Genomic DNA, 26432 nt, shown 5'->3' on the forward strand with positions numbered 1-26432 from the left:
GATCGAGACGGAAGAGTCAGCTTCTGTTACTCTCGGGGCGCAGGCCACAGCGCGGGGGGCGTGGCCTATGTCGGGGAGCTGGCCAATGAGCGGGGAGGGGCGTGTCCCCCCGGGACAGAGAGGCCGCTGCAGCTCTCCTGACAGGAGGGGGCGAGCGGAGCTGGGTCTACAGCGTGAGTGGGGGGCGCTGGCGGGGTGTCCGCAAGGGCACGTGGCTTCCATGGGGGCAGGGCAGGCTGGCTAAGGGGACAGTAAACACCCCCGGGGGGGTAAGGACAGGCAGGCTAAGGGGACAGTAAACACCCCCGGGGGGCAGGCCAGGCAGGCTAAGAGGACAGTAAACACCCCCGGGGGGGGTAAGGACAGGCTGGCTAAGGGGACAGTAAACACCCCCGGGGGGGTAAGGCCGGGCAGGCTAAGGGGACAGTAAACACCCCCGGGGGGGTAAGGCCGGGCAGGCTAAGGGGACAGTAAACACCCCCTGGGGGGGGTAAGGACAGGCAGGCTAAGGGGACAGTAAACACCCCCTGGGGGGGGTAAGGACAGGCTGGCTAAGAGGACAGTAAACACCCCCGGGGGGGTAAGGCCAGGCAGGCTAAGGGGACAGTAAACACCCCCTGGGGGGGTAAGGACAGGCTGGCTAAGAGGACAGTAAACACCCCCGGGGGGCAGGCCAGGCAGGCTAAGAGGACAGTAAACACCCCCGGGGGGGGTAAGGACAGGCTGGCTAAGAGGACAGTAAACACCCCCGGGGGGGTAAGGCCGGGCAGGCTAAGGGGACAGTAAACACCCCCGGGGGGCAGGCCGAGCAGGCTAAGAGGACAGTAAACACCCCCGGGGGGCAGGCCAGGCAGGCTAAGAGGACAGTAAACACCCCCGGGGGGGTGAGGACAGGCAGGCTAAGAGGACAGTAAACATCCCCGGGGGGCAGGCCGGGCAGGCTAAGGGGACAGTAAACACCCTGGGGGGGGGTGAGGACAGTAAACACCCCCGGGGGGGTAAGGACAGGCTGGCTAAGGGGACAGTAAACACCCCCGGGTGGCAGGCCAGGCTGGCTAAGAGGACAGTTAACACCCCCGGGGGGCAGGCCGGGTAGGCTAAGAGGACAAACACCCCCGGGGGGGGTGAGGACAGTAAACACCCCCGGGGGAGTAAGGACAGGCTGGCTAAGAGGACAGTAAACACCCCCGGGGGGCAGGCCGGGCAGGCTAAGGGCACAGTAAATACCCCCGGGGGGGGTAAGGACAGGCTGGCTAAGAGGACAGTAAACACCCCCGGGGGGGCAGGCCGGGCAGGCTAAGGGGACAGTAAACACCCTGGGGGGGGTAAGGACAGGCAGGCTAAGAGGACAGTAAACACCCCTGGGGGGATGAGGACAGTAAACACCCCCGGGGGGGTAAGGACAGGCTGGCTAAGAGGACAGTAAACACCCCCGGGGGGGCAGGCCAGGCAGGCTAAGGGGATAGTAAACACCCCTGGGGGGCAGGCCAGGCAGGCTAAGAGGACAGTAAACACCCCCAGGGGGCAGGCCAGGCAGGCTAAGGGGACAGTAAACACCCCCAGGGGGCAGGCCAGGCAGGCTAAGGGGACAGTAAACACCCCTGGAGGACTTGGGGGGGGTAAGGATGGGCCCCTGGGAGGCAGGGGTGCGTGCCCATGTCTCAGGCGTGGGCAGAGGTGAACGGGCTGCGCTGGGATGGGGAGGGTTGAATAGGAGCCTCCCTCCCGGGGGGGCGGTCAGTTAAACGTCCTGCGTGTGCCTTTGGAGGGGGTGGGGTAACTGGGGTGTTCCTGGGGGGATAGGTAGGGGGTAAATTGGACTCTTCCCTTCCTCGGGGTTAGGGATAAATGAGGTTTCCAGGGGGGCGCTGGAGTGGGGAGGGATAAATGTGGTTTTCATAGGGGGGGCTGGACTGGGGTAAATGAGGTTTCTTTGAGGGGGCTGGAATGTGAGGGATAAATGGAGTTTCCACGGGGGGGAAGGGCTGAAGTGGGGTAGGGGGGATAGATGGGGTTTCCTTTGGGCATCAAAGGCAGCTTTTCTCTATCAGGAGGCGCCAACTGTCACAGAACCTGTCAGTGCCAACGTTCCATCCTGTCTCCAACATTCCATCCTGTCTCCTGTTACAGAGACATCACCCCTAAAACATCTTGCTTACTGCAAGCCTGATTCTGCCATCCTCATGCTGGGGAGTGTTTTACTCAGCTGGTGGGGCTACAAGCAGAGTAAGATATGATGATAAGGAAGGATAATCCAGTGATTATAAGTAAGACTACATTTTAGTCATCGCCATTTTTAGTAAATGACCTGTTCCTGACTTTTATTAAAAATATCAGTGACTAAAACTTGGGATGGGGGTCTCGGGCAGCTTCCACCTCAAGTTTTAGTTGGTGCTGTGGGGGGGGACAGGTGGCAGCATGCAGCTGAGGACCCCCGCTGGTGCTGGGGGTGGGTAGGTAGGCAGGCAGCAGCACTGTGTGGCCAGGGACACCCACTAATGCTGAGGGAGTGGTTGGTGGGGCCGGCAGGCTGAACACCTGCCTCTGTGCCTCCGCTTTTTCCCCCCAGCAGCAACAGACTTAGTTTGGGTGTGGCAGGAGCACAGGATGGGGTGAGGCGGGCTCTGGGCAGCATTTACCTGGCTGGAAGGCTCCCTGAAAGTAGTGACATCCCCCTTGCTCAGCTCCATCCCAGACAGAGGTATGCTCAGACAGCTCTGCACACTGCCTCCACCTGTAGACACCGCCCCTGCAGCTCCCATTGGCCATAGTTCCCAGCCAAAGGGAGCTGCAAAACAAGCGTGCAGAGCTGGCTGGCCACACCTCCACCTAGCAGCTGAGTGAGGAGGATGTCACTGCTTCCAGGAAGCCCCCCAGGTAAGCGCCACCCAGAGCCCACCTCATGCTGTCCCATGCCCCAGCCCCAACCCCTCTCCATCCCACACCCAAACTCTGCTGCTGTGGGCATGGTGGCCTGAGACTGCCCCAGCAGTGACCTGTGCACTTGGTGAAGGGGCTGCCTGAGTTGCCCCTGAGCCAGGTGCACTGGCTGCTGCAGAAGTCACAGAGGTCACGGAATCTGTGACTTCAGTGACAAACTTGCAGTCTTAATTATAGGTATGTTAGATAGATAGTTACTATGCATAAAGGTGACAGAATCAGGTGTTGGTTGAACAGCAGAAGAAAGAAGAATGTATGTTCCTTCTGATTTAGCAACCTATCACCGCTGTTTGAATGCACCTATAATGAGGGGCAGCTCTAGACATTTCGCCGCCCCAAGCACGGTGGCATGCCACGGGGGGCACTCTGCCGGTCACCCGTCCCGCGGCTCCAGTGGCCCTTCCGCAGGCATGCCTGTGGAGGGTCCGCTGGTCCCGTGGCTTTGGTGGACCTCCCAAAGGCTGCCTGCCTGCCTGGTGTGCTGGGGCCTGGAGCCGCCCCTGCCTATAATGAGCAGTTGGCTGATTCCCATAAACTAGGCTCTTGGTCTGGGTGCTGACATTCAGATGCATTGCTTAGGATGCAGTAAGAAGGGACAGTTTTCTCCCAGATGGCTCCATGGGAACATAGGTCCTTGATCAGTAGTACTACTAGGATTCAACCTGCTAAATACCAAATGTGTGATTGTCCTAAAATTAGGATACACCATCAAATGTTGGAGGAAGGAGGCAGAAATTAGTCCCATATATTGTTCCAACAAGATATTTTAAATAACTTTCAAGAACAAGTTTCCTATGTTTTATCCTCCCCCTACAGGGCTCTATGTAATCTTGCCCTCTGTGTTTCTGTTCTCAATTCTCCCATTTCCCCCACCCCTCTCACCCCACTCCATACTCTCCTCCCAGTTCTTTTCCCTTCACTTCTTTTTACCATTCTCAGCTTTGTGCCTTCTGTCATGGTCCCCTTATGCCTGGAGCAATCTGCTCTGTAGTTTACTTTCCCCAGATTAAACAATGAAGCTAAACTAATCATTTCCTAAACCAGAACTTGATTCTTAAACACTAAATCTACCTCCTCGGCTGATCCCCATCTCTTCTATAATTTAATCGTGCCCTTCCTCTTGTTCCCTATATAACTGTCCAACCATTTTTTTAAGTTATAAAACTCCCATAACCCTGACTCTAACAGCTGCACCATCTCTACTGTTCCCCTTTTTCAAGTGCAATAAAAAAGTCACCTTATCTCACCTATCTATCCACCCCCTCTGTTCAGAGCAAATGAATTGTTCTCCTCCATAGTCAGAACTCTTTGATGGTGATTGGCTGCTTTGTTCTCATCTTCCTTGATCTCAGGCCAGGCTATGATTTTTATGAACCACTTTGCTCTCCTACACCATCTCAATGCACAGTTCTCTCTGATTCCCTCCTGACATACCTACCTTTCTGATCACTCTCTGCACTGAGGTCTAACTCTACTGAGAGTTAGATGCGTAAGTGCTTTTGAAAATCCCATTTGGTATCTATCTGCATATTTAGGAGCTTAAGTAACTTTAAAGATCTGGTCCCACACCTCTTCTGTGGAGTTCCACTAATTCTTGGCCCATTGCTGTTTTATTTCTGTTTTCTTCTTGCGTGAACTTCTGTCAGACTTTAAATGTACTTGCCACTATTGTGTTGATGTTACCAACTGTTCACATCCTCTGATATTTCTAATGATTCCTTCCTGTCCACTCTCGCTGCCTGTTTTGATCGTGCCGAACATATGGTTTCATCTTAACTTATTTTCTCAATGTCTCAAAGACAGCAAAAAGGCAAGAAAAGCATCCTCACACACAACTCCATTTCCCCGTTGACTTACGTCTCCTACCATAACCTCTTATATTGCCTCCACACAGTCTGTAACCTAGGTATCATCCTTGATTTTAAGTCTCTGTCTTCCTATATTGCCTATGTTTGCAAATCTACCTAACTTAATCAGCTCCCTAACACTGCCCCTGTTATGCATGTCATGGCTGGAATCCTCATCCATTCCTCCACTAACTTGCCTTTCACAGGAAAATAGGAATTGTTATAGTAGCAGATCAGACCTTAGACAGTACCTCATGTTTCAAAAGAACATACAGGGCAACCCATAGTGGACAGTTAAGAGACAGTTATGGGATGATGCCCAAAAAAATAGAGACTTATATTCCTTCTAAAAATAATTGTTTTTAAATGCAACTTTTAGATGCCCTCCTGAATTCTATTAAGCTGTTTACCTCAATGATATCTTGTGGCAATAAGTTCCATAGACTAATTATTCCCAATGTATACATATTTCCTTTAACTAGTTTTAAGTTTTGTCTTTCAAATTCAGTAAATGCCTCCTTATTCTTATGTTATTGGAAAAGCAAATAGGAGCTCCTGATGTACATTCTCTATCCCATTTACATTATGTCTTGTCTCTGTTACACAGTCCCAGTTATTTCAGCCTCTCTTCCTATGGAAAGTTTTTCATACCCCTAATCTTTTGTTACCTATCTAAAGAGAACTATAACTCCCTTCTGTATAATCTCGAGCTATTGTAACTCCATAATACTTGTTTCTTAGTAAAATGTCACAAATATTTTATGCAAAAACTCTCCTGTTCAGAGCCAACTTCTAGATGATCTGCTCTGTTACTTTTACCCTTTGGTCTGTGTGTGTGAACAGAGGTGAGTGACTGATCTCCTTTGTCTTGAGACTTGCCCTTGTTCTTCCTTTCTTCTTCTGTTGCTGCCTAACTTCACATACCTCTCAGAAATGATTTGCATCTCCGCATGAAAGGAAGCTGGCTCCATGGCATTGATTGTAGATGTACTGAGAGAACCAAAAGAGACAAATCTGGTAGAGCTGTAGTCTTATGCAGGGGACATCCCTTGCACACAAGGGTATCAAGCACTTTGTCCTTAGCTTCGGAAGGAGTCAACAAAAAAAGTTGTCATGTTATCATGCTATAAGCATAAATGCTGAGGCAGTCTAAAACCTTTGCTGAGTCCCAGGTAGTAGTGCTGTTTGTTCTTGATGTGACATTTGAGGCAGCAAACTCAAATGCAATCTTGGCAGTCAAAGAAGTATATCTACTGTCTGTCTGGTACCATAGTTTGCCTTGGTGTGTGTAAGGGGGGAGAGGGGTTGCATTGCAAGGTTACTGTAATGTTATTTGAGCTTTGTGCAAATGTTAGCAGGTTTTTCCTTAAGATTTTCTAAGAGGACTGAAAATCTGTTAATCCAGAGATTGCTCTTTTGTGAGGACTCTCTCATTAATCAGCAACACCAGGCTTCCTGCAGTGGATTTTGCTGTCTAATTTGAACAATTTAACACAACTTCGGGATGGGGAAATGTGTCTCTGAGTAGAAATCTGGATAGGCTGGAGAAGAAAATGTAGTTTTTAAGTGGGTGGCTGAATTCCATACATTTAATTAAAGGGCCTTTTTACTATTCACCTTATAAAGAGAGTCCACTCTTCACATTAGTTGGAACATAATGAACAGAGCTCTCTTCAGTGCAGAAATAGCATTTCAATAGAAAACTGGTTGTTTTCAGCCTACCCCACTCAGGAACTGGAAGGGCAGAAAGACAAATCTCTAGGATGGTGGTCTAATGTCTAGCAAGCCGATCTAAAGCATTTCTGTAGTACCTGTCACCCTATCACCTGTCTGGTGAGCTGAGGTCTAGTGGAAAACTCCTATCAGAGATCCATCTCTGGTGCTGTAAAGACAGCATGGCTTGCCCCTGCTGCCCTTCTTGGTTTTTGGGGAAAGGGAGCATTTTTTCCTTTCTAGTTCTTCCACTGTCCCTGATCACTGCCTAGATCAGACTGTGATGGGTGCATTAGAAATGCCTAAAGTAGACTGACAAAGGAATGGTGTAATAGCTTTCAGTCATCAATGATCCCACTCACAAGTGGGAAAAAGGGAGGGTGGAAGAAACATTCCAGTATGCAAACATTCTTAAAAGTGAGTCCTTTGTATAGCATACGGCTGTCTTTCCTTGTTCTACTGAATACATTTAAACCTTAATTCAAAACTGACACAGCAAATATCTTGCATTTTACTCTCCTCCTCCAGCCCATCTTAGGCACCATAGCCATCTATCTAAAGTGTTGATATTACCATAGTATCTGAGCATCACCCAATAATTTATGGATTTATCTTTGCAAAACCCCAGTGAGATAGAGAAGTAGTATCATCCCTGTTTTACGGATGGGGATCTGAGACACCAAGAGTTAAATGTCTTCCTCGAGGTCCCACATGAATTCTGCCAGAGCTGAGAACTGAACACATCTCCTGAGCCCTAATCCAGTGCTTTAACCAAAAGACTGTCCTTCCTTTCTTCCTCAGCACTCATTGTGAGTAACATCTGTATTTACTTACATTCCAAGTTCCTCAGGGCATGAACACTTACATTTCTGACATTTCTGATAAGCGCCATACATGTTATGGTGCCATGTAGCTAATGTTGTTTATTTCAGACCTTTTCAATTTGGCAATGTCTTCTCCTGAAATCGCTTCCCTTTCATGGGGTCAGATGATGGTGAAAGGTTGTTCTACAACTTATAAGGACTGCAAAGTGTGGCCAGGAGGGAGCCGAACCTGGGATTGGAGAGAAACAGGGACAAATGTAAGTATACTGTTTAGTCTATTTTAAAGTAGGGGCTAAGAGAGCTTTCTTGGGAACAGTTACTGCTGTATTTGCCAGTAGTGGGAGCTAAGAAATGTGGCGTCCAGAACTGGACACAATACTCCAGTTGAGGTCTAATCAGCGTGGAGTAGAGCATGGAGAATTACTTCTCATATCATGCTTACAACACTCCTGCAAATACATCCCAGAATGATGTTTGCTTTTTTTTGCAACAGTGTTACACTGTTGACTCATATTTAGCTTGTGGTCCACTGTGACCCCCAGATCCCTTTCTGCAGTGCTCCTTCCTAGGCAGTCATTTCCCATTTTGTATGTGTAGAACTCATTGTTTCTTCCTAATTGGAGGACTGTGTATTTGTCCTTATTGAATTTAATCCTGTTTACTTCAGACCATTTCTCTAGTTTGTCCAGATCATTTTGAATTTTAATTCTATCCTCCAAAGCACTTGCAACCCCTCCCAGTTTGGTATCGTCTGCAAACTTTATAATTGTACTCTGTATGCCATTATGTAAATCATTAATGACGACATTGAACAGAACTAGATCCAGAACTGATCCCTATGGGTCCACATTCGATAAGCCGTTCCAGCTTGATTGAACTCTCTGGGAATGGTTTTCCAACCACTCATACACCCACCTTATTGTAGCTTCATGTAGGTTATATTTCCCTGTTTTGTTTATGAGAAGGTCATGCAAGACTATATCAAAAGCCTTACTAAAGTCAAGATTTACCACATTTACTGCTTCCCTTCTATCTACAAAGCTTTGTTTGACAGGGTAACAAGCCATTAGGTTGGTTTGACAAATCTGTGCTGTTACTTATCACCTTATTATCTTCTAGTTATTTGCAAATTGATTGCTGATTGAAAACCATACAGTTAAAGCAATACAACCCCTCCAATGTGGATGCAATTATATCAGTGCTTATACTGGTATAGCTATTCTGCCATGGGAAGGGAAATAAGTTATACCAGGATAAAGCATCTTTATCAGGGGTGGGCAAACTTTTTGGTCTGAGGGCAACATCTGGGTGGGGAAATTGCATGCAGGGCTCTGAATGTAGGGCAGGGGGTTGGGGTATGGGAGCAGGCTTAGGGCATGGGGTTGAGGTGCGGGTATACAAGGGGGCTCAGGATGGGGTTGGAGTGCAGAGTGCAGGAGGGGGCTCAGGGCATGAGGTTGAGGTGCATGAGAGGTGGGGCAGGGGAATCAGGGCAGGGGGTTGGAGTGCGGGATGCACAAGGGGTTCGGACTATGGGCTCTGGCCCAGAGCCGCTTACCTGGAGTGGCTCGGGGGTGGCAGTGACACTCCGCAGGGCCAAGGTAGACTCCCTGGCCCCACGCTGCTCCAGGAAGCGGCTGGAACCATGTCCTTGCGGCTCCTGGGGAGGGGAGGAGCAGAGAGCTCTGTGCGCTGCCCTTGCCTGCGGGTACCTCTCCCAAAGCTCCCATTGGCCGCAGTTCCTCATTCCCAGCCAATGGGAGCTGCAGGGGGGCAGTGCCTTCAGGTGAGGGCAGCGCGTGGAGCCCTCTGTTACCCTCCCCCATGGGCCGCAGGGATGTAGTGCCAGCCGCTTCCAGGAGTGGTGCAGGGCCCACGGTGCCACGGAGGTGGCAATCTTGCAGGCCAGATCCAAAGCCCTGACAGGCCAGATGGAACCCACGGGCCATAGTTTGCCCACCCCAATCTTTATGCTAATATAACTGTGTTCTCAGAGTAGAGGTTGTATAACTATATCAGCAAAAAAACCCACACCCCTTTACCCAAAAGTGAAATGGGTACAAAAGTCACACGTAGACCAGGACTAATGCTCTTAGTCCTGAACCTACAACTATATCTTATGTCGGCATACACAGAACCCCACTGAAGACAATTGGCCTGGTGCGAATCCAGCTGCAGGCCTGGAGCCCTTGTTTAGGAGCTCAATATAGACTCTTTAATACTAAGTGCTGGAAGACATTTCTCTCTAGTTTGATACTTACGGTATATAGCGCGCTTTGTGTAGTGATCTTAAGTGACTGGCAGATGGGGAAAATGTGGATTAGTGACCCCCCCTTCCTTTTTTTTTATTGTGCTACTTTATTATGTAGAAGAAGGGTCTGAAACAGAGTGGAGGATGAGGGGTCAGTTTAGTGTTTTTTCTTTTCACGTTAGAAATTCAGATCTTACCTACCCTATTTTTTTCCTTTAAGAATCTCTGGATGACTGGAGAACAAGAAGGTTTATAATAGCAGAAAAGTCATGCAAATGAAGCCTGATTAATTGAACAGGAAGTGATTTTTGGTTAGACTGTTTCAAACTTGTGTTTGGTTAACACCTACAATACGCTTGGGAGGAATATGCTCTTTATAAAGATTCAAAGAAGCACCCTTCAGCTGAAGGCTGAGAAAGCTTTAAGTCCATAGCAACTCATCTGAGGACTCCTCCAGCTAATGCAGGGAAAATAAGATGCAACATTCCTGAAATCTGTACGGTTAAAAAAATTACAAGAAAAAACAGACCTCCTTTATCCACTTTCAATAACAAAAAACACGCCCATATTTTTCCCTTTGCAGGTCACTTTTAAAGCTCTGTACTTCCAGACAGGGAAGCAAGCAAGGAGCAATTATGTGACAGCTAAGATCATACAGCAAGCAGCAAAAAAGGGAATAGAACTAAGGTTTCCCAGCTCCAAAAGTGCTAGGAAAAGGTTCTCTTTATTTGATTAACAGACTGAGACTGTTTGGGTGATAGTCACAACACTTACCTTGTGAGCCAGACAAGGGTGTGCTTCCTCTAGGGATGTTTCTATTGGTGGGGCTGAAGCCTGTGCATCAGGTGCTGTCACCCAGGGTGCCCCTCATGCTCTGCACTCTTGTTAGAAATAAATTGCTTCCTTTGCTGCTGTGCTGACAAATTGATGCCCAGTAGGTAATTCTCCTCTCCTTGGAAAAACTGCGTAACTGGCTCTGCAGGGTTCTGTGGCTTTAAGGACTAAGTCCATGTGACCTTAACCCTGGGGGATAAAAGGCAGCCTCCCTGGCTGACTGCACTTCTGTGCCAGCTGCTAATGGGAAAAAAGGAACAGGATTCCTGAGAGGTAGAGTAGAGAACAGAGAACAACAGACAAAGAAATTCTACTGCAGTTTCTTTATCCCCTAGCCCCCAAATCAGGAGAACTGACTGGGATAATGCATTTGCTCCCATGTTAGATCTCCCTCTCCATAAGGCTTGTTTGTTAAGAAACAGACAGTGCCCCCCTCAGAAAATCTTTGTGTAAACAAAATCATTTTTTTGTTTTTATTCCAAGGCTTTAACGTGTCCAAAGTGTTGATCACAGGCAGTGAACCCTCCTCACCAGCTATTGAATTATTGTAATTACATTAAGCCAGACCTTTTTCTTTTATTTAGGTCTAAGTGACTATAATTAAAGTACACAAAGGTTTCTAGTGTACCTCAAAGGCCCATAAGGAGTTTTCTCTTCCATATACACACTTTTTAAAAATGGTTAAGTCCACCCAGCAAGGCTCTGTAACAAGGTGAGTAGTGTAGGAGAGGGCATACAAATCTTCATAGGCTAAAGGGATGGGAAACTCTATTTCTCCTGCTGGGTCTAGAGCAGCCTGGTGTTTATGCCATATTTCTAGCCTGAGGAACTAAAGATGAGACCCAGATATCACATGGCATTGCGGAATGGGGATGATAATATTGCTGTAACATGGTGGCTTCCCTAACTTGAAACTTAAAGAACTGGTGAAAAGTTGGCTTCAGCTTGGAAAGACTTCTGCTTAAAAAATAAATCTGACAACTGACAGTAACAGCACACAGTGATTAAAGAACAGGGATGACATGCAATGAAAAGAGTTGTCTGGTCCTCTGTAATACTGCAGATTGGGGAAGGAAGGAATGTGGATCCCCAAACCATCAGAGTATCCCCCATAGGGCAAAGTTGGAAAACTAGTGAAACAACAAGAGTCATGTTATTAAATTGTAGGCTGATGCTTTGGGATATTTTCTGGTTGGGAAGGAACGGTTCCACGTTCGTGCAAGTTAGCTGGTTGTCTGATCACATTTATGTGCCTTTGATAGTTGTCTTCCGGAAGAATTGTTCAAAGATCTGCTAGAGCGCTGCCTATTTTGTAAGGAAAGAAAAACATGGTCAGTCCCTCAGTCACATTCTTAATATTTTAATCTCTTTAAAGACTTGAATAGATTAATGGTAACAATTTTCACATTGAAAAGAGACCATACTGTAGCCAAATACAAGGCATAGTTCTTCTGTGTGTGTTTACGGTACATTTTCTGCTAACCTTATATAGACAGAAGCAGCAGAAAAGTTAATGTAGGAAAAACAGTGGAAAAATCTCTGAAACAGTGTGGCGGGTTTTGGTGTGTGTTTGTTGTTTTTTGTTAAAGGGAATGAGTAGATCAGGGAAAAATTCACTTTTTTAATTCAGTCAAAATCTTCCATAAATATTTTAAGGAGATTAATCTCTTTAATTAAAATCATTGTTTGGACTTAAACATTCCTCTACCAAACACTGCAGCATTAGGATAGTACAGGAGAACTAGAAAATGAAACAGACTATACAGTGAAGTAAAACTGACCAGTATAACTATCCATACTGAATGAAATTCACAAAATAAAAGATACAAACAAGTAGAAAGTTGCATTTTAACATTTTTGGTTTTAATAATTGGGGGGGGGGTTAAATAAAGGAGGGGGTAAACTTTACTTTGTCACAGCCTTGTAACCTATTGACTTCAATAAGGTTTTGATTTTAACGCTAAACTTTTGCTGTTATTTTAATCTGACAGTATTAATTTAATTTTTAGTATCTGAGACATTAGCTGCCAAACTGAAATACTTTATAAATGTGTAGAGGGGCTACACATCCTCTCAGTTTATAGCTGTCTATATAGTATGTTAGCATATAATTCATATGATCAATTGATAACTCTTTCACTGGTACATTTAAACTACCTAGAGTATCCTCCTTTTGCAGTGTTGTTGTAGCCATGGATATTAGAGAGACAAGGTAGATGAGAATCTTTATTGCACCAACTTCTCTTGGTGAAAGAGACAAGCTATCAAGCTTACACTAAGCTCTTCTTCAGGTCTGGGAAAGATACTGAGTGGCCTGGTCTACGCTACAAAGTTAGGTTGAGGCAGTGTGTCTTATGTCAATCTAATTGTGCATGTCTATACTTACATTTGTCTCCAATCGCTGAAAACACCCCCTGATGGCAACACATTAACACTACCTCCCCGAGTGTCATGGTGGTTGTACTGAGATCGCTGCTGCAGAAGTGTAGACGCTGCATTACCTATGTTGCTCTTAACAGTCCTCCAGCAGCTGTTTCACAGTGCTCAACAGTGACTGCTCTGGTCACAACTGTGAACTCTCCATTGTCCAGCAATCACAGAGACTGGAAGCCCTTTGCTCACCCCTTAAAATCCTGTGAATTTTTGAAGTGCTTTTTCCTGATTGTCCAGCTTGACAAGCCCACCTAGTAGCTCTCTATTGTGTAGAAGTGCCCAGCTTATCGTACTGTACTGGCTACCTAATCCAGACACAGTATACTGTCAGCATACCAGAAGGCCAGAGAGGCCAACACCTGATCTGGTGCCAAGCCACAGACTTGCCAGTTTTACAAAGAACCACATGCCATATATGGTGGAGAGCCCACTAGCACCCCGCAGACCACCCTGGATACCTCTGAGGAGCCTGATGTCGCTGCTGCAAACAGCAAGGAGGAAGAGGAGGATGGGGGACATGCAACCAGGAAAGGATTGAACTATGCCACAAGCCAGGATCTGTTTGAGACACCACTGCAGTCCAGTCAGTCAAGCACAGGCAAGAAGGGAAAGGAACCTTGGGTTAGAGTGTTAATGTATTTCCCATTACAATATTGTACTGACACCTCCAACTTAACAGGATACTGCTTTTCACTGCTTTACTCATACTACAAGAGGAGGTAGTGGTAAGGAGAAGTAGAGTTATCTGCTTTTCATACCCCTGTAGTTAGGTGGGAGGGGGACCGCTGTGCAGAGCAGTTTGTTTATGTACAGAGAAATGGCCCCAGGATCCTCCTGAGAGAGCTTGATGTAACTTTTGTGGAGGTACTCTGCAATCCTCTTCTGAAGGTTTCTAGGGATGGCAGCCTCATTTCTTCTTCTTCCACTGTAGGACGCTTCCCCATGCCAGCTGACAATAAAACTTCAGTAGGCAACATTGCAGTAAACAGGCTAGGAGCATAGGGTGCCCGGTGGCTTCAGGATGCCAGCAACAGGTGTGCTTCCTGCCTTTGTTTCCCTCAGGAGCAAGATACTGACTACAATCACCACTGCGTGTGGAAAATGGTGCCAATATTCAGTGTCATTGCCCTATACTCAGTTCCATGGAACCAAGCAATTCCTTGCTGCTGCCATGCCATACTCACTGTGGCTGAAGCCGTGCACAGTCATTCCAAGGCAGAAGTGGCAATGAGCATGTCTTACGTAAAACTTTAGGGGAGCAAGGGAAGGGAATTCTAAATCCGAACTCGTTTTCTGTTGTGACTATCCTGACAGCGACACCTCTGTGCGTTTTATCTGTACTGCTGCTGTTGCCCTTGCAGGTTTCCCCTCCACAGCTGCAGCATGCCTAACCCAAATAAGGGGAGAAAAAAAGGACGTGGGCTGACAGATTCAGCCAGAACCTGCAAGCCATAGCAGACAGGAGAGAGGCTCTGGAGTGCTGGCAGGAAAAGGAGAGGGATATGCACCAGGATATAATGGGGCTTCTCTGGCAGCAAACACAGATGCTGCAGACTCTTATGGACCTACAGGTTCAACAGTCAGAGGCCTGCTTCCCCTTGCAGTCCACAGAGAACTCCATTATAGCACCTGCAATGTTTCCATTACTTAGTAAAATTGTATTGTTTGAAATAATTCATTATTAGTTCCCAACATATGCTGCAGAGTGCCTAGTGGGATTGAAAGTGCCTACTTACTTGTTTTTGTATAGTGTGACAAAACTCATAAGCTTAGTGACACAAACAGTGTAATAATCAAATGTACAGCAAGCACCGCAAAATTAAATAGGTGCATTGACAGTGTTCCATTCATACATATACACCAGGCACCACATAATTTCTCCCAGAACAGTAGGACCAAGTAGAGCACAGTGCACCACAACACATGACTGTGGCTTACTGTTAAAGTGCTCTTTCAAAGCCTCCATGAGCCACGTATCTCCATGTTGAGCTCTTGTAATAACCTTTGTGTCTGGCTGTTCAAACTCAGCAGACAGCTGCTCAACCTCCGTCTCTGCGCCAATTTTTCTCCCTTTCACAGATATTATGCAGGACGCAGGAAGCAGCTATAACCATTGGGATGTTTTTCTCACTGAGATCCAATCTTCTGAGTAAACAACGCCAGCCTCATTTCAGTCTGCCAAAAGCATATTCAACAGCCATTCTGCACCTGAGCTGAGCCAGTAGGATTGTTCCTTGGAGCTGTCAAGGTGGCTGGTATATGGCATCATGAGCCAGAGGAGCAAGGGGCACTAGGTTCCCCAGGATCACTTTGGCATTTCAAGATTGCTAATGGTAATCTGGCAGTTGGGAAAGAAAGACCTTGCTTGTAGCTTTCTGAACAGTCCTTTGTTCTTAAAGATGTGAGCGTCATGCACCTTCCCAGACCTGCCCACACTGATGACAATGAAGTGTCCCTGGTGATCCACCAGTGCTTGCATCACCATAGAAAAATAGTCATTTCTGTTGATGTACACTGTGGCAAGGTATTCTGGTACCAAAATAGGGATGTGTGTGCCATCTATCGCTCCACCAAACTTAGGGAGCCCACGTGCTTCAAATCCATCCTCTATGTTCTCCATGTTGCCAAGAATCACAGTCCCACATTGCCAGAGACTATTAATGGTGCTGCACACTTGCATGACAGTGGCCTCCATAGTGGATTTTCTAATTCCGAAATCATTTTTCCACTGACCAGTAGCAATCTGGTGTTGTATGTCTCCGCAGTACAATAGCTTCTTGCTTCTCCATTGTTAGTACAGCCCTTATTCTGGTGTCCCTGCGCTGGAGGGCAGTGAAGAGCTTGGTACACAGATCCAGGAATGTGGCCTTGCACATCCGAAAGTTCTGCAACCATGGCTCGATCCCAAGTCTCCATTACACTATGATCCCACCAGTGGATGCATGTTCCTTAGGCCCAGAAGCAGTGCTCCACCAGCTGCAGTTGCTTTGTGAATGCCAACAACCTGAACTGATTCTGTTTAACAGCAATCTGGCCTCCAGGAAATCATCATGTTCCCTGCTGATTTAGTCCTTCTTGCAGCTCTGCAAATACCAGAGAATGATGCATCCATTGCTTGCAATGCTTATGACAATAGTTCAGAGCTGTTCAGGCTTCATGCTTCTGTCAGATTGTGGACAGCGAGGAGGGCTCTGTGGGTTCATGGGTTGTTTTTTTTTAAAGGTGCAAAAATTATGGAATATAGATGACATTATCAGATGAAGAAAGTAACTCTGGTGGCTTTAGGCTGATGTAATGTAGCAAAAATTTATAGTGTATACATGACCAGAGTGTCACATCTAAATACAAGGTAGAGAAGATTAAACATAAGGAGGTAACATACTGCAAGAGACCATTCAAGGTGAAATGGCTGTTAAGGAGGATTAGTGGGTTACAGATTGTTGTAATGAGCCATAAATCCAGTGTGTTTGAGTCCATGGCTTATAGCATTTAGCAGAGTTATGAATTTAAGCCCCCAGGCTCATCTTTTGAAGGCATTGTGCACCTTTGAGGTTTCCTTTGAGGACAAGGTCTGAGAGATCAGATATGGAGTGATCATTTTATGAAAAGCAGTTGCCTATGGGTGGTATGGTGGTTTTTTAAATTTTTCTGTGAGAGTTCATTCAGGAACATAACGATTCTCTTGTTTCACCCACATAGTTCTTACTGGGGCATTTGATGCCCTGGATAAGATACACCACATGATGTGATAGGTAGGTGTAGGACCCATGGAACTTGAAAGGTGTATTTTGGGGCATATTGATCATTGCATCAGTGGAGCTATGTCTACTGGTTTTTAATCTGTTATGGCAGGGTCTGGTGCCATTTTTGAGTTGATGTGTACTGGTCTATGGAGCTTGCTTCTGCTGATGAGTTTCGCAAGGCTGGGAGGTTGTTTAAAGGCCAGAAGAGGGTGTTCAAGAAAGCTTTATTTCAGGATGTGGTTCCATCGAGTATGGGTTGTAATTGATGGGTAGGCGGTGTGGGGTGGTTGGTCACAACCAGAGGTATGCAGGTGAGAGGGGAGGTTCTGCACTGAAGTAGCTTCTCTCAGGGGGGTTGAGTGGCCCATTCCATGATGCAGTCTACTTCTCTGGGGGAGTATCCTTTTTAGTGAAGGTAGTTTTAATTATGTTAAGGTGTGTATCCCAGACTCACTCTTCTGGGCACATTCCATGTTATCTGCATGCCAGGCTGTAGCTAAACAGATTGTGTTTGAGGTGGTTAGTGGATGTGTGAAGGTAAGCGTGGTGATCTGTGGCTTTTATGTATAATTGTTTGTAGAATTCCCCTGTTGAAGCTGATCGTGGTGTCCAGGATTGTTGATGCTAGTGTGGAAGCATTCTAGAGATGGGTGGTGCTGGTGGTTATTGAAGTTGTGGTGGAAATCTGTGAGGGAGTTTAGGTCATCTTTCCAGAGGATGAAAATATCATTGTTTCTTAGGTACATCAACAGTTTGGGGCTATAATTTTCCATAAATTCTTCCTCAAGGTGACCCATGAAGTGGCTGGCATATTGCGGAGCCATCCTAGTACCCATGACTGTTCCCATGGTTTAGACAAAGTGTTGTTGAATGTAAAATTATGGATGAGAATGAAATGGGTGTTTGGTGATGTTTGAAGTTGGTATCTGGAGTGTTCATTGTCTTGTAGATATTTGAAGCAGGCAGTGAGGCTGGTGAGGGGTGTTGGTGTATAGGGAGGTGTCATAAACAGATAGCTAAGGGTTAATGTCTCTTTCACCTGGAAAGGAGTAACCGGAAACACCTGACCAGAGGACCAATCAGGAAACAAGACTTTTTCAAATCTGGGTGGAGGAAAGTTTGTGTGTGAGTTCTTTGTCTTGTGTCTGACCCTCTCGGCTCTGAGAGTGATCTTTCTGTCTCCTGCCTTTATAATCTTCTGTTTCCCAGTTGTAAGTACAAAGAGATAAGACAGTAGGGTTAAATTGTTTGGTTTTTGTATTTACATGTGTGTAGTTGCTGGAGTGTTTTGAATTGTATTCTTTTTAAATAAGGCTGTTTATTCATTTTTTTCTTTTAAGCCAATGACCCTGTATTTGTCACCTTAATACAGAAAAACCATTTTTATGTCATTTTTTTTTCTTTTTTATATAAAGCCTTCTTTTTAAGACTTGTTGGAGTTTTTCTTTAGTGGGGACTCCAGGGAATTGAGTCTGCAGCTCACCAGGGAATTGGTGAGAGGAAGAAGTCAGGGGGGAAAATCTCTTTGTGTTAGATTTATTAACCTGACTTTGCATACCCTCTAGGTGAGGGAGGAAGAGGAAAAATTAGCTCTCTCTCGGTACTTGTGTTTTCCAGGACTGGAAATAGGGAGGGTGAAGTCCCTCTGTTTAGATCCACGGAGCTTGCTTCTGTATATCTCTCCAGGAACCCAGGAAGGGAACACCCGGAGCGGGGAAGGGAAATGGTTTATTCCCCTTTGTTGTGAGACTCAAGAAATCTGAGTCTGGGGGTCCCCCAGGGAAGGTTTTGGGGAGACCACAGTGCGCCAGACACTGTATAGATTCCTGGCTGGTGGCAACTTTACCAGGTCCAAGCTGGTAACTAAACTTGGAGGTTTTCATGCTAACACCCATATTTTGGACGCTAAGGTCCAGATCTGGGAAAAATGTTATGACATGGTGTGCAGTGGTGGGATAGATAGAATCCAGAAGCCAGTAGGAATATTATATTTTTCTTTTCTCTGCTAGGGGCTTTTAAGCAGAGAGGGTTTGGTTTTAAAAGGAACCAGAGAGAATTTTTTTTTCTGTTCTCTCCGGGCAGTAGCTTGCATATTAAGCAAGGAACCATTAAGCTGTGACAAACGGGTCTTTTGTCAGACAATAGCATTCCGATTGTGAGTCAAGTATCCAGCAATACACATGCAAATAAAGTGGTTTTTCTGGTTTACTTTACATTTAAAAGATTAGCTAGAGGAAGAAAGGGAAAAAGGCACTGTTGCTAGGCAGACCCCAGGAGGCAACAGAGAGCCTGCAGTTCAGAAGATAAACACCGGAGGGCACCCCAACCCAAGAAAACAGGAACCATGCCTTCCAATACAAAAATGGAGGCCGAGCGGCAAATCAAAGAAGCTGAACACAGGCGACAACTGGAAAAAAGACAAAAAGAGGTGGAGCTGAAAGAAAAAGAAGAAAACATCAAACTGGCAGCCTACAAAAGAGAACAAGCAGCCAAAGAGGCAGCCCACAAAAGGAAACTAGAAGAAGAAGAGGTGGCCCACAGAAGGAAACAAGAAGAAGAAGAGGCAGCCTACAGAAGACAGATAGAACTCCAGAGGGTGACCCACCGACAGGCCATGGAATTAGAAAAGGCTAAGCAACAGGCTCCAGCCAATCCTAATAACCCTCCACCAATTATGGTTCCACATCCCAAGAAATTTCCCACCTACAAGGCAGGTGATGACACTGAGGCCTTCTTAGAAAATTTTGAAATGGCCTGTCTTGGGTACAGCATCCCTGAAGACCAGTACATGGTAGAATTGAGGCCAAAGTTCAGCGGACCTTTACCAGAGGTGGCGGCTGAAATGCCTAAGGAGAAAATGAATGACTAAAAACTTTTTCAAACCAAGGCCAGATACAGAATGGGGATAACCCCGGATCATGCCCGTTGGTGTTTCAGAACCCAAAAGTGGAAACCAGATGTGTCATTTCCCAAACACGCCTACTACGTTGGAAAGAATTATGAGGCCGGGATATCAGGAAACAATGTTAAATCCATAGACGAACTGCACCTCCTCATACAAATGGAGCAGTTCTTGGATGGTGTTCCTGAGGACATAACATGGTACATACAAGATGGAAAACCCAAAAATCTCACCGAAGCGGGGAAGATTGGAGCCAGATGGATGGAAGTGGCAGAAAGCAAGAAAGCTATTGTCAAGGGGAGCGAATACCCCAGAGGGCACACCGACCATAAACCCTACAACCGAGGACAACCAAAGACCCCACCTACAACCCAAGGAAAGCCACAGACACACTATTCTTCCACCTCACCAGTCTCCAGTAACCCACCTCGACCCAGTGACCAGTCAGATGGAAGATGCTTTAAGTGTAATGAACTGGGACATATCAAGGCCAACTGCCCAAAGAACCCAAACCGAGTGCAGTTCATTACACCACCATCAGACCAAAGATTCCCAGGTCCAGATGCCTCTCAAATACCCTTGGAGCGAAGGGAAATTTTGAGAGTGGGTGGAAAGAAGGTTACTGCGTGGAGAGACACGGGGGCACAAGTGTCAGCTATCCACCAATCCTTCGTAGACCCCAAATTCATCAACCCAAAGGCCCAAGTGACAATTTACCCCTTCATGTCACAAGCTGTAGACTTGCGTACAGCTGAACTGCCTGTCCAGTACAAAGGCTGGTCAGGAATGTGGACTTTTGCAGTCTATGACAATTATTCCATCCCCATGCTACTGGGGGAAGACTTGGCCAGCCAGCTGAAGTGGGCCAAGAGAGTGGGAATGGTTACACACAGCCAAATCAGGCAAGCTTCCAGACCCATTCCTGTTCCTGAGCCGTCCACAGGCGCCCCGTCTGTGTTACCAGAGACCCAGACAGAGGTAGTGGACCCAGATTCCATGCCAACCACTGAAACAGCCACAGCACCTCCAGTCCCAGGCCTGAAACTGGAACAGCAACCAGCACCAGCAATTGCAACCGCATCTTCAAACTCAACGCCAGAGGGCGCCAGCGAGCCAGAACTGGCAGAAGCAACAAACAGCCATACCCAAAAGGCTCAGCCAGAGCCTGAAATACCCTCAGGTGCACCAGCGGAGAGTGGCTCACCAGCAATAAAAACAACCCCATCACCTACATCGCTTCCAGAGGGACCAAGCCCAAAGTCCACAGTCTGAGGAAGAACTGGTGACCCCAGCCTCAAGGGAACAGTTCCAGACTGAGCAGGAAGCAGATGACAGCCTTCAGAAAGCTTGGGTGGCGGCACGGAGCACCCCACTGCCTCTCAGCTCTTCTAATCGATCCCGGTTTGTTATAGACCAAGGACTTTTATACAAGGAGATTCTTTCTGGTGGACACCGGAAAGAATGGCAGCTGCAAAAACAGTTGGTGGTTCCAATTAAGTACCGGGGGAAGCTCTTAAGCTTAGCCCATGATCATCCCAGTGGCCATGCTGGGGTGAACAGAACCAAGGACCGGTTAGGGAAGTCCTTCCACTGGGAGGGGATGGGCAAGGACGTTGCCAAGTATGTCCGGTCTTGTGAGGTATGCCAACGAGTGGGAAAACCCCAAGACCAGGTCAAGGCCCCTCTCCAGCCACTCCCCATAATTGAGGTCCCATTTCAGCGAGTAACTCTGGATATTCTGGGTCCTTTCCCAAAAAAGACACCCAGAGGAAAGCAGTACGTACTGACTTTCGTGGACTTTGCTACCCGATGGCCGGAAGCTGTAGCTCTAGGCAACACCAGGACTAACACTGTGTGCCTGGCCCTAACAGACATTTTTGCCAGGGTAGGTTGGCCCTCCGACATCCTTACAGATTCAGGATCTAATTTCCTGTCAGGGACCATGGAAAAACTGTGGGAAACTCATGGGGTGAACCACTTGGTTGCCACCCCGTACCACCATCAAACCAATGGCCTGGTGAAAAGGTTTAATGGAACTTTGGGGCCATGATACGTAAATTCATCAACGAACACTCCAATAATTGGGACCCAGTGTTGCAGCAGTTGCTGTTTGCCTACAGGGCTGTACCACATCCCAGTTTAGGGTTTTCACCGTTTGAACTTGTATATAGTCACAAGGTTAAGGGGCCATTACAGTTGGTGAAGCAGCAATGGGAAGGGTTTACGCCTTCTCCAGGAACTAACATTCTGGATTTTGTAAGCAACCTACAAAACACCCTCCAACACTCTTTAGCCCTTGCTAAAGAAAACCTAAAGGATGCTCAGGAAGAGCAAAAGGCCTGGTATGACAAACATACCTTCCTTCAAGGTAGGAGACCAGGTTATGGTCTTGAAGGCGCAAAAGGCCCATAAGATGAAAGCATCATGGGAAGGGCCATTCACGGTCCAAGATCGCCTGGGAACTGTGAACTACCTCATAGCATTTCCCAATTCCTCACTAAAGCCCAGAGTGTACCATGTTAATTCCCTCAAGCCTTTCTATTGCAGAGACTTACAGGTTTGTCAGTTTACAGTCCAGGAAGATGATGCTGAGTGGCCTGAAGGTGTCTACTACGAAGGGAAAAAAGACGGTGGCGTGGAAGAGGTTAACCACTCAACCACCCTAGAACGTCTGCAGCGGCAACAAATCAAGGAGCTGTGCACTAACTTCGCCCCATTGTTCTCAGCCACCCCAGGACAGACTGAACGGGCATACCACTCCATTGACACAGGTAATGCTCACCCCATTAGAACCCCACCCTACCGGGTGTCTCCTCATGCCCAAGCTGCTATAGAACGGGAGATCCAGAACATGCTACAGATGGGTATAATCCGCTCATCTACCAGTGCATGGGCATCTCCAGTGGTTCTGGTGCCCAAACCAGATGGGGAAATACACTTTTGTGTGGACTACCGTAAGCTAAATGCGGTAACTCGTCCGGACAACTATCCAATGCCACGCACCGATGAGCTATTGGAGAAGTTGGGACGTGCCAAGTTCATCTCTACAATAGACTTAACCAAGGGGTACTGGCAAGTACCGCTAGATAAACCTGCCAAGGAGAGGTCAGCATTCGTCACCCATGCGGGGGTGTATGATTTTAATGTCCTTCCTTTCGGGCTGCGAAATGCACCTGCCACCTTCCAGAGGCTGGTAGATGGTCTACTAGCAGGACTGGGAGAATATGCAGTTGCCTACCTCGATGATGTGGCCATTTTTTCAGACTCCTGGCCCGAACACCTGCTACACCTGGAAAAGGTCTTTAAGCGCATCAGGCAGGCCGGACTAACTGTTAAGGCCAAAAAGTGACAAACAGGCCAAAACAGAGTAACATACCTGGGACACCAGGTAGGTCGAGGAACCATAAACCCCCTACAGGTTAAGGTGCATGCTATCCAAAAGTGGCCTGTCCCAAAGTCAAAGAAACAGGTCCAATCCTTCTTAGGCTTGGCCGGGTACTACAGGCGATTTGTACCATACTACAGACAAATCGCTGCCCCACTGACCGACCTGACCAAAAAGACCCAGCCAAATGCAGTTAAGTGGACTGATGAGTGTCAAAAGGCCTTTACCCAACTTAAGGCAACGCTCATGTCTGACCCTGTGCTCAGGGCCCCGGATTTTGACAAGCCATTCCTAGTAACCACGGATGCATCTGAGCGTGGTATAGGAGCAGTCCTCATGCAGGAAGCAACGGATCACAACTTCCATCCTGTCGTGTTTCTCAGCAAAAAACTGTCTGAGAGGGAAAGTCACTCGGCAGTGAAAAGGAATGCTATGCCATTGTGTACGCCCTTGAAAAGCTACGCCCATATGTTTGGGGACAGCGGTTCCAGCTACAAACTGACCATGCTGCGCTAAAGTGGCTTCATACTGCCAAGGGGAACAAGAAGAAACTTCTTCATTGGAGTTTAACTCTCCAAGATTTTGATTTTAAAATTCAGCACATCTCAGGAGCTTCTAACAAAGTAGCGGATGCACTCTCCCGTGAGAGTTTCCCAAAATCCAGTAGTTAAAGTGTTCTTAAAATGTAAAAGTCTGTTAGTTATATACTTAGTGGTGTATGTAAAGGTGCATGTGTTGTATTAAGCTGTTTATTTTAAAGTTCTAGGAGGAAATCGCCGCCAGTGAGGTTCCCCACTGTCTTCAATTTGGGGGGCGTGTCATAAACAGATAGCTAAGGGTTAATGTCTCTTTCACCTGGAAAGGAGTAACCGGAAACACCTGACCAGAGGACCAATCAAGAAACAAGACTTTTTCAAATCTGGGTGGAGGGAAGTTTGTGTGTGAGTTCTTTGTTCTTTGTCTTGTGTCTGACCCTCTCGGCTCTGAGAGTGATCTTTCTGTCTCCTGCCTTTATAATCTTCTGTTTCCCAGTTGTAAGTACAAAGAGATAAGACAGTAGGGTTATATTGTTTGTTTTTTGTATTTACATGTGTGTAGTTGCTGGAGTGTTTTGAATTGTATTCTTTTTAAATAAGGCTGTGTATAGGGAGGTGAAATGTATGATGGCAAGGATGCTGTTCTGAAGGAGGTTGTTACTGGAGGAAATCAGTTGTCCCCTGAAGTAAACTGGCTCTTTTGGGGGGTGCAGCATGGTTTGAGGATGGGTTCTGAGAGTTCCATTATTCCTTCAGTAAGAGTGCCTTGACGAGATATGATGGCTCTGCCTGGGTTCTCTTGTTTGAGTATTCTTTGACTGGCTAATATAACATAAAATGGGTGTTGGGAAGAAAGGGATGTTAATTAGTTCTTGTAACGTTACTATGCTTTGTCTTATAGCCTGTGACATGGCCAGTTGAAAATATTTAAATGAAGCATTGCTGTTTGATGCTCTCAGCATGAAAACTAGCACTTTTTTTCCTTCAAACTTAGCATTCTCCAGGTGTGCAGCCAGCTGATCTTGAAGAAGTTGTCAAGAAGGGAGTTAAAACTTTAGTGATTGGTCGTGGCATGAGCGAGGCCTTGCAGGTAGGTTTTTGGTCAGACACAACCACGCCTTGGAACTGCTGATATTTTTCCCCTTTAGGGAGAGATCATTTCTCACCTTCACAGAGAACAGTCTAGTACATCTTCAGCCCCATAATCTGAACCTGTGTTGTTTTTTTTTAATAAAACCCAGAAGCACTTACGAAAAAAGCTGTAAAAATGTAGAATCAGCATTTTGGGGGTAGAAATATTTGCTGAAAGTAACCTCATTTGCTACCAATACATTAGCAGCCCTGTGTCAAACTAAGTGGGTTTACAACCTGCAGGAATAGCAGCAGCAATGAATCTTTAAACAGTGGTTACTTTTTAAACCCTTAAAACTGATTGTAAACTGGCTCTTCCCCACCCCCCCATTGTAATAATTTAAGTCTCATTGATTACCCTGGCTAGTAAGGGTATTGCCAAGTGTCACTTCAGCTTATTGAACATGGTAGGCTGAGCGAATTGGCAGAGGCATCCTTGTAATGCTTTCCACACTTGGGAAATTCTGTAACACACATTAATTCACAGCCACTTCCACCACTATCTCCTGAATTTCTCCTAATAGTACAGTTCAGAATTGCATTTAGGAACATGTTAGAGAAGAAGGAATACAAGATGGATATACCTTAGCTGCTATTAGACAGTGAAATAAAATTCCCTTTCTCTCCACTATAACGAATTCAAAGTTTATTCCCAACCTATTACCAAGTTGGTTATTACCACAAGTTTATTTTACTGCCTTTGAAACAAGATGTAATTAAGCATTTTTCTGAACCAGAGCAACCAGTACTTATTTCTTACTAGGAGGTCTGGTCTGCAAGGAAAAGAATCTAGCATTTGTTCTTATCTTTTCCTCAGGTACCAGCATCTACCGTGGACTATCTCAAGAAAAATGGGATTGATGTGCTAGCCCTGCAAACAGAGAAGGCTGTGAAAGAGTATAATGCACTGGTTGCTCAAGGAGTCAAAGTGGGAGGTGTCTTCCATTCAACATGCTAATGAATTAAACAATACAGCCCTCTTCCCCCTTAGCCAAAATGACATGTGCCTTTTGAGTGAATAAATGATAGTAGTCAGTATTGGGGCTTTATAGTTCATATTTCCCACTGTACCAAAGCCTGGATGTGAGATGAAGACTTAAAACAGAGAAGAAATACAGCAGTATGGAATTTAAATGAATGTAATTGCTCACAAATGTTCTTCCACGATGCTGGATATGGTAAACTATTTGATCATGATTCCCTACACTTGTGATTTTTGACCTAATCCTCTAGGTCTGAAGGCATAATTCATCTTCTGACCATTAATGTTTGGCCTAGCTACTGAAGTAAAATATTCAGTTTTAAAACCTGTTAGGAAATGATCTGAGACTTCACTTCTTTTCAGATTTGCAATAGCTATTGGATGATCACATTTGGTCACTACCATCATGTGTGTAAAATGGTGTATAAAAATGGTGAAGAGCTCTGCCTCCCATTGCCAATCCCTTGAGCTGTCCAAACTCTTAGCAGTGCACGCAGAGTGAAATGATGGTGGATTTGCTTCTTTGGGATGAATACTCCTTTTCATAACTTTATGATTTGTAAATTTTACATTACATGAAAACAAGTCACTGGGAGCTAAAGAAAAAATAACCTCTATAGCGATATGTAGTAGTACACCTCAATAAGGAACACAATCTAACAGATGGTATTAGAAGTGGGATTACTTCAAACCCTGGTTTTATAGTTAATGAAAGTGAAAGCTAGCGTGCAGCATATTAGACTGGCCGATCATTGCTAACTAGCTGGGGAATGGTGGTTGGAATTTTTAGATCAGGTGCTGACGATCAGTTGAACATTAAACACATGTAGATGTTTAATAAAAGCTACAGCTTTTAAACCTAATTGAATGGTGCCTGTCTTTCACTTTTATCTTGTGCTGGACTTACTGTA

The 26432-nt window shown here is 46.1% G+C and overlaps 1 protein-coding gene across 2 annotated transcripts; it reads left to right on the plus strand.

Moving 5' to 3' along the window:
* The first annotated feature begins 73 nt into the window (after positions 1-73).
* AAMDC (adipogenesis associated Mth938 domain containing) lies at positions 74-26381 on the plus strand. Of its 2 annotated transcripts, XM_030558131.1 has the most exons (5): positions 94-173; positions 7129-7309; positions 7433-7581; positions 24403-24498; positions 25357-26381. In XM_030558131.1, the coding sequence occupies exons 3-5, from the start codon at positions 7450-7452 to the stop codon at positions 25495-25497; spliced, it is 369 nt and encodes a 122-aa protein (XP_030413991.1). In that variant the 5' UTR covers positions 94-173; positions 7129-7309; positions 7433-7449; the 3' UTR covers positions 25498-26381. The 2 variants fall into 2 exon arrangements, with proteins under 2 accessions (XP_030413984.1, XP_030413991.1); XM_030558124.1 differs by lacking the exon at positions 7129-7309 and having other exon boundaries at positions 74-173.
* Positions 26382-26432: the final 51 nt, after the last annotated feature.

The sequence above is a fragment of the Gopherus evgoodei genome, chromosome 1 (assembly GCF_007399415.2).
Source record: "Gopherus evgoodei ecotype Sinaloan lineage chromosome 1, rGopEvg1_v1.p, whole genome shotgun sequence".
NCBI classification, from domain to species: domain Eukaryota; kingdom Metazoa; phylum Chordata; order Testudines; family Testudinidae; genus Gopherus; species Gopherus evgoodei.

Bases quoted from the DNA above. Each gene is read 5' to 3' on its own strand.
- AAMDC (XM_030558124.1), top strand. From the start codon at position 86: ATGAGCGGGGAGGGGCGTGTCCCCCCGGGACAGAGAGGCCGCTGCAGC. The intron at 7,582-24,402 runs GTAAGTATACTG...CTTCAAACTTAG, and splicing joins GGAGAGAAACAGGGACAAAT to CATTCTCCAGGTGTGCAGCC. The intron at 24,499-25,356 runs GTAGGTTTTTGG...TCTTTTCCTCAG, and splicing joins GCATGAGCGAGGCCTTGCAG to GTACCAGCATCTACCGTGGA.